At 48.0% G+C, this 13,395-nt stretch overlaps 1 protein-coding gene across 4 annotated transcripts in view; it reads right to left on the bottom strand.

Annotated features, from left to right (window-relative positions):
- Pla2g4e (phospholipase A2 group IVE) overlaps positions 1-13,395 on the bottom strand; it is a 72,201-nt gene that overhangs the window by 21,330 nt on the left and 37,476 nt on the right. For 3 of the 4 annotated variants that reach the window (XM_005064506.4, XM_040746084.1, XM_040746085.1), the window contains 6 exons: positions 11,938-12,010; positions 4,852-4,988; positions 3,062-3,193; positions 2,077-2,117; positions 841-883; positions 26-89 (listed from right to left, as the gene is read on the bottom strand). In XM_005064506.4, coding sequence (XP_005064563.1) covers positions 26-89; positions 841-883; positions 2,077-2,117; positions 3,062-3,193; positions 4,852-4,988; positions 11,938-12,010 — 490 coding nt within the window. Of the gene's footprint in view, positions 1-25; positions 90-840; positions 884-2,076; positions 2,118-3,061; positions 3,194-4,851; positions 4,989-8,257; positions 8,641-11,937; positions 12,011-13,395 lie in introns of those variants that run through there. The other variant, XM_040746086.1, reaches the window with a different exon arrangement.

Below are 13,395 nucleotides of genomic sequence, written 5' to 3' on the forward strand. Positions count from 1 at the left end.
CCCTCCCCATACCCAAACCTCTTACTTTTCTTCCTCTTCCTTGGCCTCCTGGATTCTGCATGGACCTCTAGGCAGGAGACTTGTCGAGACTGTAACAAAGCAAAGAGGGTCACAGGGACTCTAAGCACAGCCTCCCCCCATCTTCCAGTTAGAAGGGAGGAGGCAAAGACACAGTGTGGTAAGACTCGGGCTCCTGCTGAGCAGCTGGACACTGAGCACTCTGAACCCAAGAGGGAGAAGACAGAGCTAGGGCAGTGTTCACAGGAGCATCAGGGGCTGATCTGAGGCGGTGTTCAGCCCTGCAAGTGAGAACTTGGAATAAAATAACCTCCAAGAAGCAGGGGTGAGGCAAAGGTCTTTGCCATACATTCCAAACACTGCGTTTTAAGAGAGAGGTTTCCTGAGATACTGGGTACATTCAGTTAAAATAGCTATGATTTTTTTTTTGAGACAGGGTCTCGCTATGTAGATCTCAAACTCATAGAGATCTGCCTGTCTCTGTCTCCTGAGAGCTGGTAAAGGCATGTACCATCATACCTGGCCTAAGAAATAATTTTAGAACTGATATCATGCTTGCAGAGGTATCGGGGTTGTGAGTGACTAAGCCTGGGAAAGGGGAGATCTTTCAGGGATGTAGGGTGCTGGGTAAGGGTGATGCCCTCATACTGCCTTGATCCAGGAGCCCTGGGTGCAGCCCCACCCCTGGGTGCACCGCATTTAGTCTAATTCTCTGTGGGCTCGGCATGGGGGCCAGGCTCCAAGCCAGGCCCAACACCCTCTCCCCCAGAGCAGCAGCCACATGTGTCCTCTGAAGCAACCAGAGCCCAGAAGGACAATTACCACAATCACGCCATTGGTGATGAGCATCTCCGGTGACGAGAGACTGAAAAACAAAAGAGAACTCCCTGTCAGTAGCAATATTCTTGGCTAGTTTCTTATGGAGGTGACAGAAACTGTAAATCATATCAGTCATAAAATAACAGATTCTTCTCAGTTATCATGAGAAATATCTGCTTAAAAAAACTAGATTTGAATTAGACTTGGTGGCATCTACCTGTAAACTCTCGGCACCTGAGAGGCAGAGGCAGGAGGATCAGAGTCCTAAGCCAGTCTCTGTGATCCTGTTTTAATTTAGACATAGATATGTAGGTTGTCGAGGAGGAAAGTGGTGTCCAGAGAGGAATAGATACACAGGTTAGAGGTCAGTAAGACAGATGCAAACAATCTTCATACCAACAAAGCTTATGTGCTTTAATTAAAGTATATATTTTCAAATATGGCTGGCTTTTAAATTTGAATTGTTTTGTTATTTTTCTTGTAGGAGTTTTTGCATGCGTGCAGGGTGTACCTATGCATGAATATTGCATGCTTGCAGTGCCAGCAGAGGTCAGACAGGGGCATCAGTTTCTCTGGAAGTGAGGTCACAGGTGGTTGTGAGTCACCATGTGGAGGCTGGGAATTGAACCCGGTACCCTGGAAGAGCAGCCAGTGTACTAAACCAGCAAGCCATTTCTCCGATCTCCAGATTTGATTTTTGTTGCCCACCCCCTCCAATTTTGGCCAGAGGTTATATTTGTTCTAACAGTTCTGGGTCAGAGGGGAACCCTTATCCTCATCCCATACCATGGTGGCAGAATTCTCCAGGAAGCTCCTGTTGGAAATGCTGGGGACTGAGACAAGCACTGAAGTGTGTGTGTGTGTGTGTGTGTGTGTGTGTGTGTGTGTGTGTGTGTGTGAGAGAGAGAGAGAGAGGGGGGTCTCAAACATGTGCTATCATACTTGATTTATACAGTACGGGGGCTGCACCCAGGGCTTTGTGCTGGGCAAACGTTCTTACCAACTGAGCTATATGCCCAACCTCATAAATATTTATAAGAATACTGGCATTACTGGGACTAGAATAGTGGTGGGGCCTGGGCACCTACACCGTCTATAATCTCCCAAGAGAACCTGCACACATGGGAGAAGCCAGCACACGAGCCAGCGGAGAGGCAGGGACAAAGCGGGGCAGCACAAAGGCAGACACGCTCTAGAGTCAAGGACCTTAGCTGACACCCGGGGCCGATGCCTACTTACTTCTCTGTGAGCAGGAACTCTACCTCCAGTTCTTCCATGCCCTGATGAGAGAGAAAGGAAGGAGGCTATGGACCATGCTGCATACCTCTGCCTCCAAGGACCCTCTTCCAGCTCTGCAGACCTGTGTGCCCTGCTCATGGGGCCACAGAGAAGGAATGGCTGCTGCCAGCTCTTCATGCCCTCCCCACCTCTCTTTGTCCTAGTCTCTGACATCAGGCACAGCATGACAATGCAGGGGATTCAGGTGTGGATGTGACACCTGGCCCTGAATATGCATTCTTCTGTCCCAGAGCCTTGGCTTTCTGTTTCAACTCACGGTTCTCTACTGCCTGCCTGTCTTCTCATGGGGCTTTGGGCAAGGGAGCTCTGAGCTGCCCTTAGAGAGCCCAACTTTGTCAAGGCAGGCCCCTTCCCTTCCCTCTGCTTCCATGCTTCTTGTGTAACTAGGGGTGAACCATGACTTCACTGGGCCTCAGTTTCCCCATTGGAATATACAGAGCAAAGGTAGAGATGCTTGCCCTCTGATGTCTGCCCAAAGCCCAGAGCCTCATCTACCTACAAGTACCTGGGTATTTATGGATGGCTGAATCTAGAATGCCCTGCTTGTTTCCAGTTCTGAACTTCCTGACTTGTCCTCTCTACCTCGAGGGCATTCCAGAAATAGGACTTGGAAGTAAGAAAAAGGAAACCAACATCCATGTTCTATTTAGCATCACAAACACTAACTGCTAGGGGCCTTCATTACTCTTACTTAAGCCTCATAGAAATCCTGCTTGGAAGGCTATTGTCACCATTGCAGAGATGAAGAAGTAGAAAATTAGAGGAGTTAAGCAATCTCTATGCAAGTGACAGCACTAGGATTTGAACCAGAAGCATATCCATTTCCTGGCTTGTATGTGCCCAGAGAAGCCCATGCAAGGGTGCATGGCAGTAAGTGGCTATTCTCCATGAAGTCAGAGGCTCAGGGTCGGTGATCTGCACCCACCTCTGGGTTGAGTGGAAACTTCACATGGGTTTTATTCCGAAGGCAGAGCTTGGAGAGGTCATAGAGAACTGTCAAGAGATGGTCATTGGGTGTCAATGTGTCTTCATCACAGACGCTCAGCTCTAGTACGTTCTAGAGGAGAGGGCAGAGTGGAGGCCTGGTTACCATGATTGCAGTGACCCACTCCCAAGACAGGGGACAGGACCTCAGTCCTAGCAGAGAGTCAGGTCTGAGGAAAGGGGGCACAGAGGCTTCTTGGATGCCAGAGACATTTGCAGGGACATGAATTCAGGGAGTAAGTGTCTTTCCCCTGCTCTCTAGCTCCCTAGAAACTGCCACCCCCTGCTCTGATTTCAGGATAATTTGGTCCCTTTAAAACCCCGATATGCTTGAGGAGAGTCCAGAGGACTTTCATTTCACCAGGGGAAGGATGAAGAGAAAAGCAAGGTCCTGAAAGGCCCAGGCTCCTGAGAGATGAAGACAGCTAGAAAAGTCAGGTCAAGGAAATTAACGTTTGATACTCCAAGGGAAGGGTGCACCAAAGGGGGGAAGTGGGATGAGTTGTGTGAAATCTGTCCTTGGGCCCAGTAACCCCTAATAAGGGCGCAGGAGTGGTCCCAAAGCAGCTCTTCAAGCTGCAAGTGGCCTGTACTCACTGGCCTCAGGTGGCATGAACTAGTTTCTAAGACTCTTAACCTCTGATCCTGAGAGCTATGACTCAAGACAAGTTTTACCTCCTAGATTTATATTTAGTGGGCATCTCTGATTACAGAGGATCTGTTGATCTTGTAATTTCTAGAAACTTACATATGTACCAGAACAACCCAGTAACTGCAAAACAAAAAGAAAGTTCAACAACTGATTTCAAGATGGTACACTACATCCACATGGAAATCTTCCTCCCTCACCAAACTCATATACACAATAGAAAAGGCATCTTACTTTATGCTACTGTGGCAGGGTCTCACTGTGCAGCTCAGGCTGACTTCAAGCCAGCATTTCTCCTGTCTCAACATCCCGAGTGTTGACATGACAGGTGTGAGACTGTCACACAGTTGTCACCACAACTGGTTAAAAGGTATTTTTTGAAGAACCATAGTGATCACAACCCTCTTGAAAACTAAAAGGACTCTTTGTGAATTAGAACTATAGTTATCTGAAGTATCAAGCCTTGACTATCTCAGGATTGGTGCCTTCTTCACCAGGCCAAATTTGTCTCAAAGCTGTCACAACTCAAGATGCTCAAGGAGAATCCTACAAGAAATGTGACTATGACTAAGATGCACCATATATCTGAAGAAAAGCAACCCATGAAATAATGGCTCAGTGAGTGGAAGAGTACACATCCGAGAAAATAGAAAGAAGAGAAAAGTACTAAAGCAGTTAAGAACAGATTTAAGAGGAAAAGTCTCAGGCTGAAATTAGATCAGGTCGGATCTGGTCAATAGAATGATTTTCCCTATTGTATATTCTCCTGCAGGTGGAGTGCTGTGGAAGGTACTGGAAACACCAATTTTTTTTTTTCTGACGCAAGAGATAGTTAGGATCAACAGCAATTAGGAAGATGAGAAGTTAGAAGGCAGAAGAGTCCGCAGACTGAGAGGGACACACACAGGAAGCAGGAAGTGGTGGGTGAGGGGGAAGGCAGGTTAATAGGGTGTGTAGGAAGATACACAAAGAGCCTTAAGAACAACACTGAGGTGGGGAGGGACAGGTGGAGGGGAGGGACAGGTGGCAGAGGGGAGTAGACGTGTGGGCAGGGCACACAGCTGTGATCCTCGAGGGCTCACCTTTACTTGGGTCTGGATCTGAAAGGTGAAGCTTTCATCCCACTCTGGGTGGAGGCAGTTGGAGACGGTTCTGGTCCTCAGCTTCTCCTGAGAGGCAGTAGGCAACCAGAGGGTGACAAAGCAGTCTGTCTGACTCACTGTCCAAGGAAGGCAATGGTAGAAGAGATGGTGACGCCAAACGAGAACCTCAGGCAAACCTCTTCTCAACAAGGCTCCTCTCAGCTGCCAATCTTTCATGATGCAGGAGTCTACCTCTCCAACTTGATGGTCACACAGACTGACGGCTATAGGTTATATTGGATGGGGGCAGGTCCTGCTGACCCTTGTCATGGACAAGGGTAACCTAAGCAGAAGTGCTCCAGGCTCTGAACTAACACCTTTGATGGTTAATCTTGGTTGTCAATTTGACTAACTTAGGAGCAACAAAAACCCAGCTTTGGGCCATTCCTGTGAGGGACTTTCTTAAGCGGATTATTTGAAGCAGGAAGACCCATCCTAATTCTGGGCCACACCTTCTGGTGGCAGCCCAAATAAAATGACATAAAAGAAAAAAAATGTGCTTTTTACCTGCTTGCCCTCATTTTCACTGTCAAGACCACCTCTCCCTGTTGCTACAGCATTCCTTCACCAATATTGGAAACAACTTCTTTGGGATTCCAAATATGTATTGAAGACCTGCATCTCTCCAGGAATACTCTGGGCCTACAGCACTAGATTGGGACTATGAGGCAACTAACTTCATGGACTGAACAATACTGGATTCTCAGCCTTTCCCATCACAAGAAAGCCATTGTGGACTATTCAGATCTCATTTTGTGAGCCTCTCTAATAAATCTCCTTTTAATATAGATTCATTATATAAGTTCTGTTCCTCTGGAGAATCCTGATTAATACATACCTACTGATTTGGAACAAGATAAGCTATATAGTGCTCCAGATGTCGTGGAAATACCTAGAAGACTTGCTCCAAAGGTCCACTTTACCTGTGGTCTTAGCACCAAGGGAACCAAAGTAGGACTGAGATGACAAGCAGTGGGGAGAAGTATAGCTTTCCACAGAGAAAGAGCCATTGTGGGAAGGGGTTCAGATAAAATGATGAGCTGGGCCATGTCTCCGTAAGATTTAATGCAGCTGTACTCAGTGGGTTCTCCATATGGTACTGGTATCCTAGCATGCGGTGTGCAATCCAGGGTACCCTCATATTTGTGGCTAAGTGCCTTCTTTCACTTTAAATGAATAAGGTATTGCTTCATGTGCCCTGGAGAAGGGAAACTGCTTTGGCTTCAATAAGGCTTTCCAAGATGGAAGCTAGTCTAACTCTTCTGGTGGGAGTAGCAGAATAGATAGGGCTAAGTATAGCCTAAGTGGCTTCCTCATGCCGTTATTTTCGAAAGGAGGGAGGAAGAGGAACCAGCACTGTCTTTGTCACCCCCTTGGTGACCTGCTGGGGTAAACCACATCTGTAGAATTTGGTAGTCTCCACTGTCCTGCCGGTGGTGAGGCTGGGGAGGATGGAAACCCAGCTAGTTCATAATTTTTACTAGTAATTGCTGTGTGAGTGGAAGCAAAGCTGTCCCCCAGGGACTGAAGCCCATGTACCAAAAGCTCTGCAGTGTCAGTAACCCCGTTTAGCATCATGTGTTCTGGCTTCTGATCAAAGTTAGTCTTTGATGGCTCACCATTTGGTGAACTGACACTCCCAGCTCTCCTCCCACTGAGTAAAGGTAAGAGGACGCCATCCTTACCTGTCCTAACCATGACTTAATCCACACAGAAAGGCAACATCTTGACAAACTGAGAAGAAAATGATGACCTCATCATCTGGGCCCATCCCTCCAGGCCCACCTGTTCTCTCCTACTGACTCAGGTACCTAGGCCGGGAACCATGCATCCTTCCTGATTCTCACACTGAGTCCTCATCTCTGCTGCCACTACCTTGGTGCAGGTCACATCATCTGGAGCTTTTCCATGGGCTCCCTGTCTCCTGTGTTGTCAACCTTTTCTCATAAGGGAAGGGGCTTTTGAAACCTGACTTTGTCACCACCCAGTTTAATGGCTTCCATCTGGCTTCAGGAAGGTGTCCCATCCTTATGCATCATGGCTCTCCTTCCTATTTCTCAGCTTCAGCCTCATCTCTCCACCCTTCCTGACTCCCCACCCCCGCCCTGCACACACTCATGCTCACACTCACACACCTACACGTGCATGCAGACGCCCACCCACACTCACTCTGACTCCAGGACGAGCTTACACACTCTTAGGTCTCCAAAAGGGCCACACTGCCCTCAGGTTTCTGCCTCTCCTTTAATGCTCTAGCCTAGTAGCTGGAGCTGGGGGCACACCCTGAGCGGCCCATCTGATGCTCGTGTGAAATTGTCTTGCTGTTGTTTGACTTGTTGAGAGCCCTGGCCATCATCTCAAATGCCACGCTGTCTCACTTAAGGCCTTGTACCTGTTACTCCTTGTGCTAGACACCTCTTCCTTCCTTCCTTCTTTCTTTACTTCTTTCTTTCCCTTCCTTCCTTCTTTCCTTCCTTCCTTCTTTCCTTTCCTTCCTTCCTTTCTTCCTGCCTTTCTTTTCCCTTCCTTCCTTCCTCTCTTTGTTTCTCATCCCTCTCCCCTCCCTCCCTCCCTTCCTTTCATTTATGTGTCTATGTGCTTGCCTGCGTGAAATAGCCACAATGTGCACGCAGTAACCTGTAAAGGCCCAAAGAGAACATCCGATCTTTTGATGCTGGAGTTAGCAGGAGGGTGTAAGCTGCCGTGCACATGCTGGGAATTGAACGTGGGTCTACCACAGTAGCACTGAGTATTTTTGACAGTTGAGTTTTTAGCCCCAACACCATTCTTTTTTACTTTTTTTTCCCTTTTCTTTCATTTTTTGGTTTTGTTTTTGTTTTTTGTTTTTGAGACAAGGTTTCTCCTTGTAGCCCTGGATATCCTAGAACTCACACTGTAGATCAGGATGGCCTCAAACTCACAGAGATCTGCCTGCTCCTGCTTCCCAAGGCATGCCCTGTTATCACCAGATCCTTCTCTCCTACTTGTACCTACCCTTCCCTTCACTAGCCCAGCAGATTTCAGAAGGAGTCCCCCCTGTGCCCCTCCTCTGAGTGTCCAAGTTCAGCCAGGTGCCCCTTGGCCACGAGTCCCCTGTGCCACTCCTGAGAGAGCTCTTGCTGTGCTGTACTGGCCGAGGAGGTTCAGCCATTGTCTTCATCACCCTGTGAACACGGAGAAGGCCAGGACCTACAACCTCAGGACAGACTAGGCACTCACTAGACAACTTTTAAATGAATGAATAACAACTTCCTGCTATAGAGCTGTATCAGAGGCCAAGAAATCCTGAGCAAATCCAGGTGGGCAAGTGAGTATGTGTAATTGTTCTACTTACAGGGAGACTCACCTGGAGACATGCTCAGTCCTCTTGGACCCCTCCCTTGGCTTTTCCTGTTTGCAAGCTCTTCCTTCTCACTGGGCTTGGAACTTCTTCTCACGAATACTTTCTGTGAAGTGGGATTCTGCCAGACCTATTGGTTCTGTCAGGCCAGTCAGCATATATGACTTAAAGGACTCTGCAAAGGTCTTTGTCTCTCTAAAACTGTTCCTCTTTTGTCAGTCCACACCTAAAATTTTCCCACCGAATTCATTAAATAATATCTCAGCATTTTGGCTTAAATCTCAAGTTAAGATAAAAAGTATTCTTTTCAGGAATGGTGGTGAGTATTGTTTAGCTTTAGCTAATTTGATACAAGCCTAGACATATCTGGGAAGAGGGAATCTTAATCGAGGAATTGCCTCCATCAGATTAGACTGTAGACAAGTCTGTGGGGGTGTTTTCTTGATTAATGATTGGCACAGCCAGGTGGTGGTGGCGCACACCTTTAATCCCAGCACTCGGGAGGCAGAGGCAGGCGGATCTCTGTGAGTTCGAGGCCGGGCTGGACCGATAGCCTCCGAAACAATACAGAGAAACCCTGTCTCGTAAAAACCAAAAAAAAAAAAAAATGATTGGCATGGCCGGGTCCAGCCCACTGTGAGTGGTGCCACCCCTGGACAGGTGGTCCTGATTTTATAAGAAAGCAGACTGAACAAGCCATGTGAACAGTTTGGTAAGCAGCACCCTCCATGGCCTCTGCTTTGGTTCCTGCTGCCAGGTTCTTGTGAGTTCCTGGTGTCCCCAATGAAGGACTGGAATCTGTAAGATGACATAAACCCTTTCCTCCCTAAGTTCCTTTTGTTCAGCATTTTGTCACAGAAACAAAACCCAAATTAGGACATGCTCTATGCCTGGAATTCCAGCAAGTGGAGGGCAGATGCAGGAGGAACAAGAGTTCAAGGCCCGACTCAGTCCCTTAGTGAGACTCATCTAACAAACAAACAAGTGGAAGCAACAGCAAAACATCCCTGGAAGTGACGAGGTCGACTGGATGATCAGACGCCCATACTCAAGCATTCATCAGTTTTCAATTATTTTTGCAGGGAGCTTCCTCTACCCAATACTTAAAAGACTGGGAATAAGGAGAGCATAGCAGGAAGGGAGGGGGAGAGGAATGACAGGGGAAGCTCTGGGGGCCTCAGATGACAATCTGAGGCGGGCACATTAGCTAACTGTAAGAACTCTGTCATGTTGGCCACAAGGAAGTGGTGACTAAACTGGGAATTTCAAGACCTGGGATTTCCTAGGCAAAAGCAGGTTCTAGCCCCTATTCCCCAGGAAGTGACAGAGGCTTTTGTCATATGAATGACATGTTCCCTTCCCTGAATTGTAGGTGGCAGAGATGACTTAACTGTCTTCACAGATGTTCAGAACATTCCTGTGTGGTTACCAGTGGATACCCCAATATCTCTTGAGTTACCTACCTGATGCTCCTAGGGGTACTAGCTGGGGTTTCCACTTGTTTTTACAATGGAAGGAGACTCCTGGTGGCTGAGGTTTGTTTCTATGAGTGCCTGCCTTCTGCCTCTTTAGCTCTTTTTCTGGTACTCTTTAGCTTTTGGCAAGTGGGATGCCATCCCTGAACTTCTGGATACTTCTTGCCATCAGGCTCTTGACATTTCCAGAAAAACAGGCATGGGTTAGATGCTTAAAACAAAGAACCACTTATTTTGGATTTAATCTAGAAAGGAGCAAGAGTGATCAGGATAATTTCTTACAGGACCTTTAGAAGGCAGCAACATAGCCCAGCCTGTGACAACTGTGGAGTCCAGACCCAACATGATCTTGCCAGCACCAGCAGATGCCATATCCGTCCCTTAGGGAGCATGAGAAAAACATAAACAAGGGATCCCAAAGAGAACCCCAAAGTCTGCTGGTGTGCCAAGGGGCACGTGGTGAAGGGGAAAAGGAGACTGGTAAAGCCGGATCGTAGCCTGCCTCGCCACTTGCCAGCCTCAGGGGACAGGCGTGGCAGGGACACGGCAGAAGAAAGGGCCTTAGACAATGGAAGGTCTTGCATATAGGTGCAGGCATGAAGACTGAGAATGAGTGTCCTGGGTGGCTGGTGATGGTGATGGGGTTGAAACAGACACACCTCTGGAGACGCTGGAGGAAGGTGTGTGGGAGCTAGGGCTGAGGGGAAGGGTGACCTCTGCCAAGGAGTGGAAAGAGAGACCCATCTGGAATGGGCAAGAAAGGTGGCATGGTCTGGGCCTGGGGACACTTCCTGGCTCCTCAGATCATACCCAGTGTACTGAGAAAGCCCCAAGGAGTCTGGAGGTCCCTTGCTCTGCAGTGGGTCCCTTGGCTGACACAAACTGAACTTAATGCTTGCTGGAACCGTTCCTACTGGCACAGGCACTGAATGCCTCACCCTCTGTAGGCTCAGTCTGAATCATGTCTGTCCCTTTGTAGTCTCTGGGATTACAGGGATGTCCCCCTCTCTGGCCCTTCACACCTGTCTCCCTCCAATCTGCTCTCCAGCATGATTGTCACATGAGTATCCGGAAGTCATGTAATCCCCGGGAAATCAAGCAGCAGCTTCCTCTTCTATCTAGCTCCTGTCTATGATCTGACCACAACTTCTTTCTCCTAGAGAGCAGTGGTTCTCAATCTGTGGGTCAGATCATATATCATATCATATATCCTGCATATTAGATATTTGCATTATGATTCATAGCAGTAGCAAAATTACAATTATGAAAGAACAATGAAATAATTTTATGGTTGGGAGTCACCACAACATGAGGGACTGTATTAAAGGTTTGCTGCATTATGAAGGTTAGAAACCACTGCCCTAGAGGTCCCCTCTCCTCACCAGCCCTCCAGGCCTAGAATCCAACTCTACTTCTACCTTGGGCAATCATGAAGCCCTCACCTACATAGTGGGACTCCTATGATGATCACTCTGGTGTAGGGAGAACTGACCTGTGTTTGGCTACCTGGTGGCCATCCCACAGAAGGTGCTCCAAAGACAGAGCCCTTCTCTTAGGTTACTCCTCCCCAGACCAGGCCCCCAGATGCTTATAACCTGGCCACTCAGACCTTCGAACCTCAATGTGCCCTTTTTGGTCTTTGCAACTCCCACAGCTGTGCACCCTAGACATAGAGCCTTCTCTCCCAGAGAGATGAAGCTTCCTCCCTACTTTAAGCAAGCAGAGTTCCACACAAGGAGAAAACTGATTTCTTAGACACCATAACACACATGTAGGGCATCTCCGGTCCACTCCAATGGCTTCATTTCTTCCCAAAGCAGAGGTTCTCTGAGCTCCTGTGGCCTGCGAACGCAGCAGGAGCCAGATGAAGCTAGTCTACAAGGGGTCCTGCTTAATGGCTTAAATAGCTAACCACACAGAGGAGACTGGGCTGCCGATATGGGTGCTACCAACTGTGCTGTGGCTCAAGATCTGGGTTTGGGATCTGTGTCCTGAGAAGCAGCTCTGAGAGAAGTTGGTGGGCACTTCCATGATGCGAAAGGGCTTCTACTATTCTACCCCAGCAGCCCCTGAACTCACAGGAGATACACAGCAATGACTCAGGGTCACTGGAATTCTATACACAGAGATATGCCTGACTAGCTATAGCCAGGTCCTTTCGTTACCCAGATCCCCAAACAGGAGGCAGGAGTGGGGAGGAAGTATACTTACGCATATCAGCCTGCCGGACATTTTTCATGCCGATGACCCTGACTGTCAACAGATGGCATGGAGATGGTCCCTCCTGTAGATTAAAAAGAAGGCGCAGTCATCCTTCAAGTACCACCTTGACACCAGTACTGCCGGGGAGACCTCTCCACACTTGTCTCCCTGCCTACCTCACAGCAACTTCGATGCTGTTCCATCATTGTTTATTTTGGCTTATTTCTCTCCTACATGGAAGTCTTAAGAGCTGAGACATACTGCTTTTTTTCAGCTTTTTGCCTCTATGCAGATATGTGTATATATAATAATAAATGTTTTTGAGACAGTGAATGCTCTGTCCCAAGCACAGAATGAACATTAAGGGGGTCCCAAGATGTTTCCATTCTCTTGTCCAATTAACAATTTCTTATTACAGCTACACAGATACAAAAATTCCCCTTGCCTACCCAACATGGAAGCTTGCTCAGAAGGTAGGCACAATATGCCTGGGAGGGATGGCAGACATCTATGAAGCCTGGGTACCTCATGCCAGGAGGTTACCACCCCAGGTCTTAGTTGCAGCTCAGGTTGTTCATATCTCCCTTGTCTGGCAGGACCCTTCCTTGGAGTAACCTTTCCATGTATTCCTGGCCACTGTACTTTTCTCCCAGGAAGGCATCTACCTTTCATTTCACCGTGCCTTGCTATAGATGTCTGTGATATTTTGACTCATGTGTGATAGCTTGTCTTTCACAATGACAAAAGCATGGATAATCTTCAGCATGATGACTGATGGCTGATAGATGCCTCTGTCAGTATTGCTAACCCCAGGGACTGGAGCCCTCAGTTTTCTGCCTCTCCTTTAATGCTTTAGCCTAGTAGCTGGAAAGGGGGGGGGCAGGGCACACCCTGAACTGCTCATTTGATGCTCATGTGAAATTGTCCTGCTGTTGTTTGATTACTTGCTGAGAGCCCTGGCCATCATCTCAAATGCCACTCACCTGAAGCCAGCATCTGGCTTCCTGAAGCTAGACACACTTCCCTCAGCAGCTGTCTCTGTCCTCTGTGAGTTGCTTATTAGCTGCGGGTCCACTTTTGTCCTCTTTCCATCCTGTTCCTTTCTGCTTCCCAGATGTCTCCAAACCATGTTTCTCCACTCTCAAAGTGTCCCTGCATCACATGTACTGCTCATGGAAGGACTATGGCACTCTTCCTAGACTTCCTCTACCTATTCAAGGCTCTCTGTCCCAAGTTCCAAGATTACGTTGCCTTCTTCCCTCTGCCTGTGTATGGCTCATCTTCAAAGACATACATCCTCACCAATGTAGGTCCCCTACCACCATGGCATTTAGACAGTGCCTTCCAGCTGCCTCTCTGTATAGACACATCATCTTCTCCCTGTCTTACGACTTTTACTCAGGGTTTTTGAACAGCCACTGTGAGCCAGGGAGTCAGGGAAGATCCAAGGTAGAGGATGGGTGGGGT

This window comes from Mesocricetus auratus, unplaced genomic scaffold (genome assembly GCF_017639785.1).
Source record: "Mesocricetus auratus isolate SY011 unplaced genomic scaffold, BCM_Maur_2.0 Super-Scaffold_100004, whole genome shotgun sequence".
Taxonomy (NCBI): domain Eukaryota; kingdom Metazoa; phylum Chordata; class Mammalia; order Rodentia; family Cricetidae; genus Mesocricetus; species Mesocricetus auratus.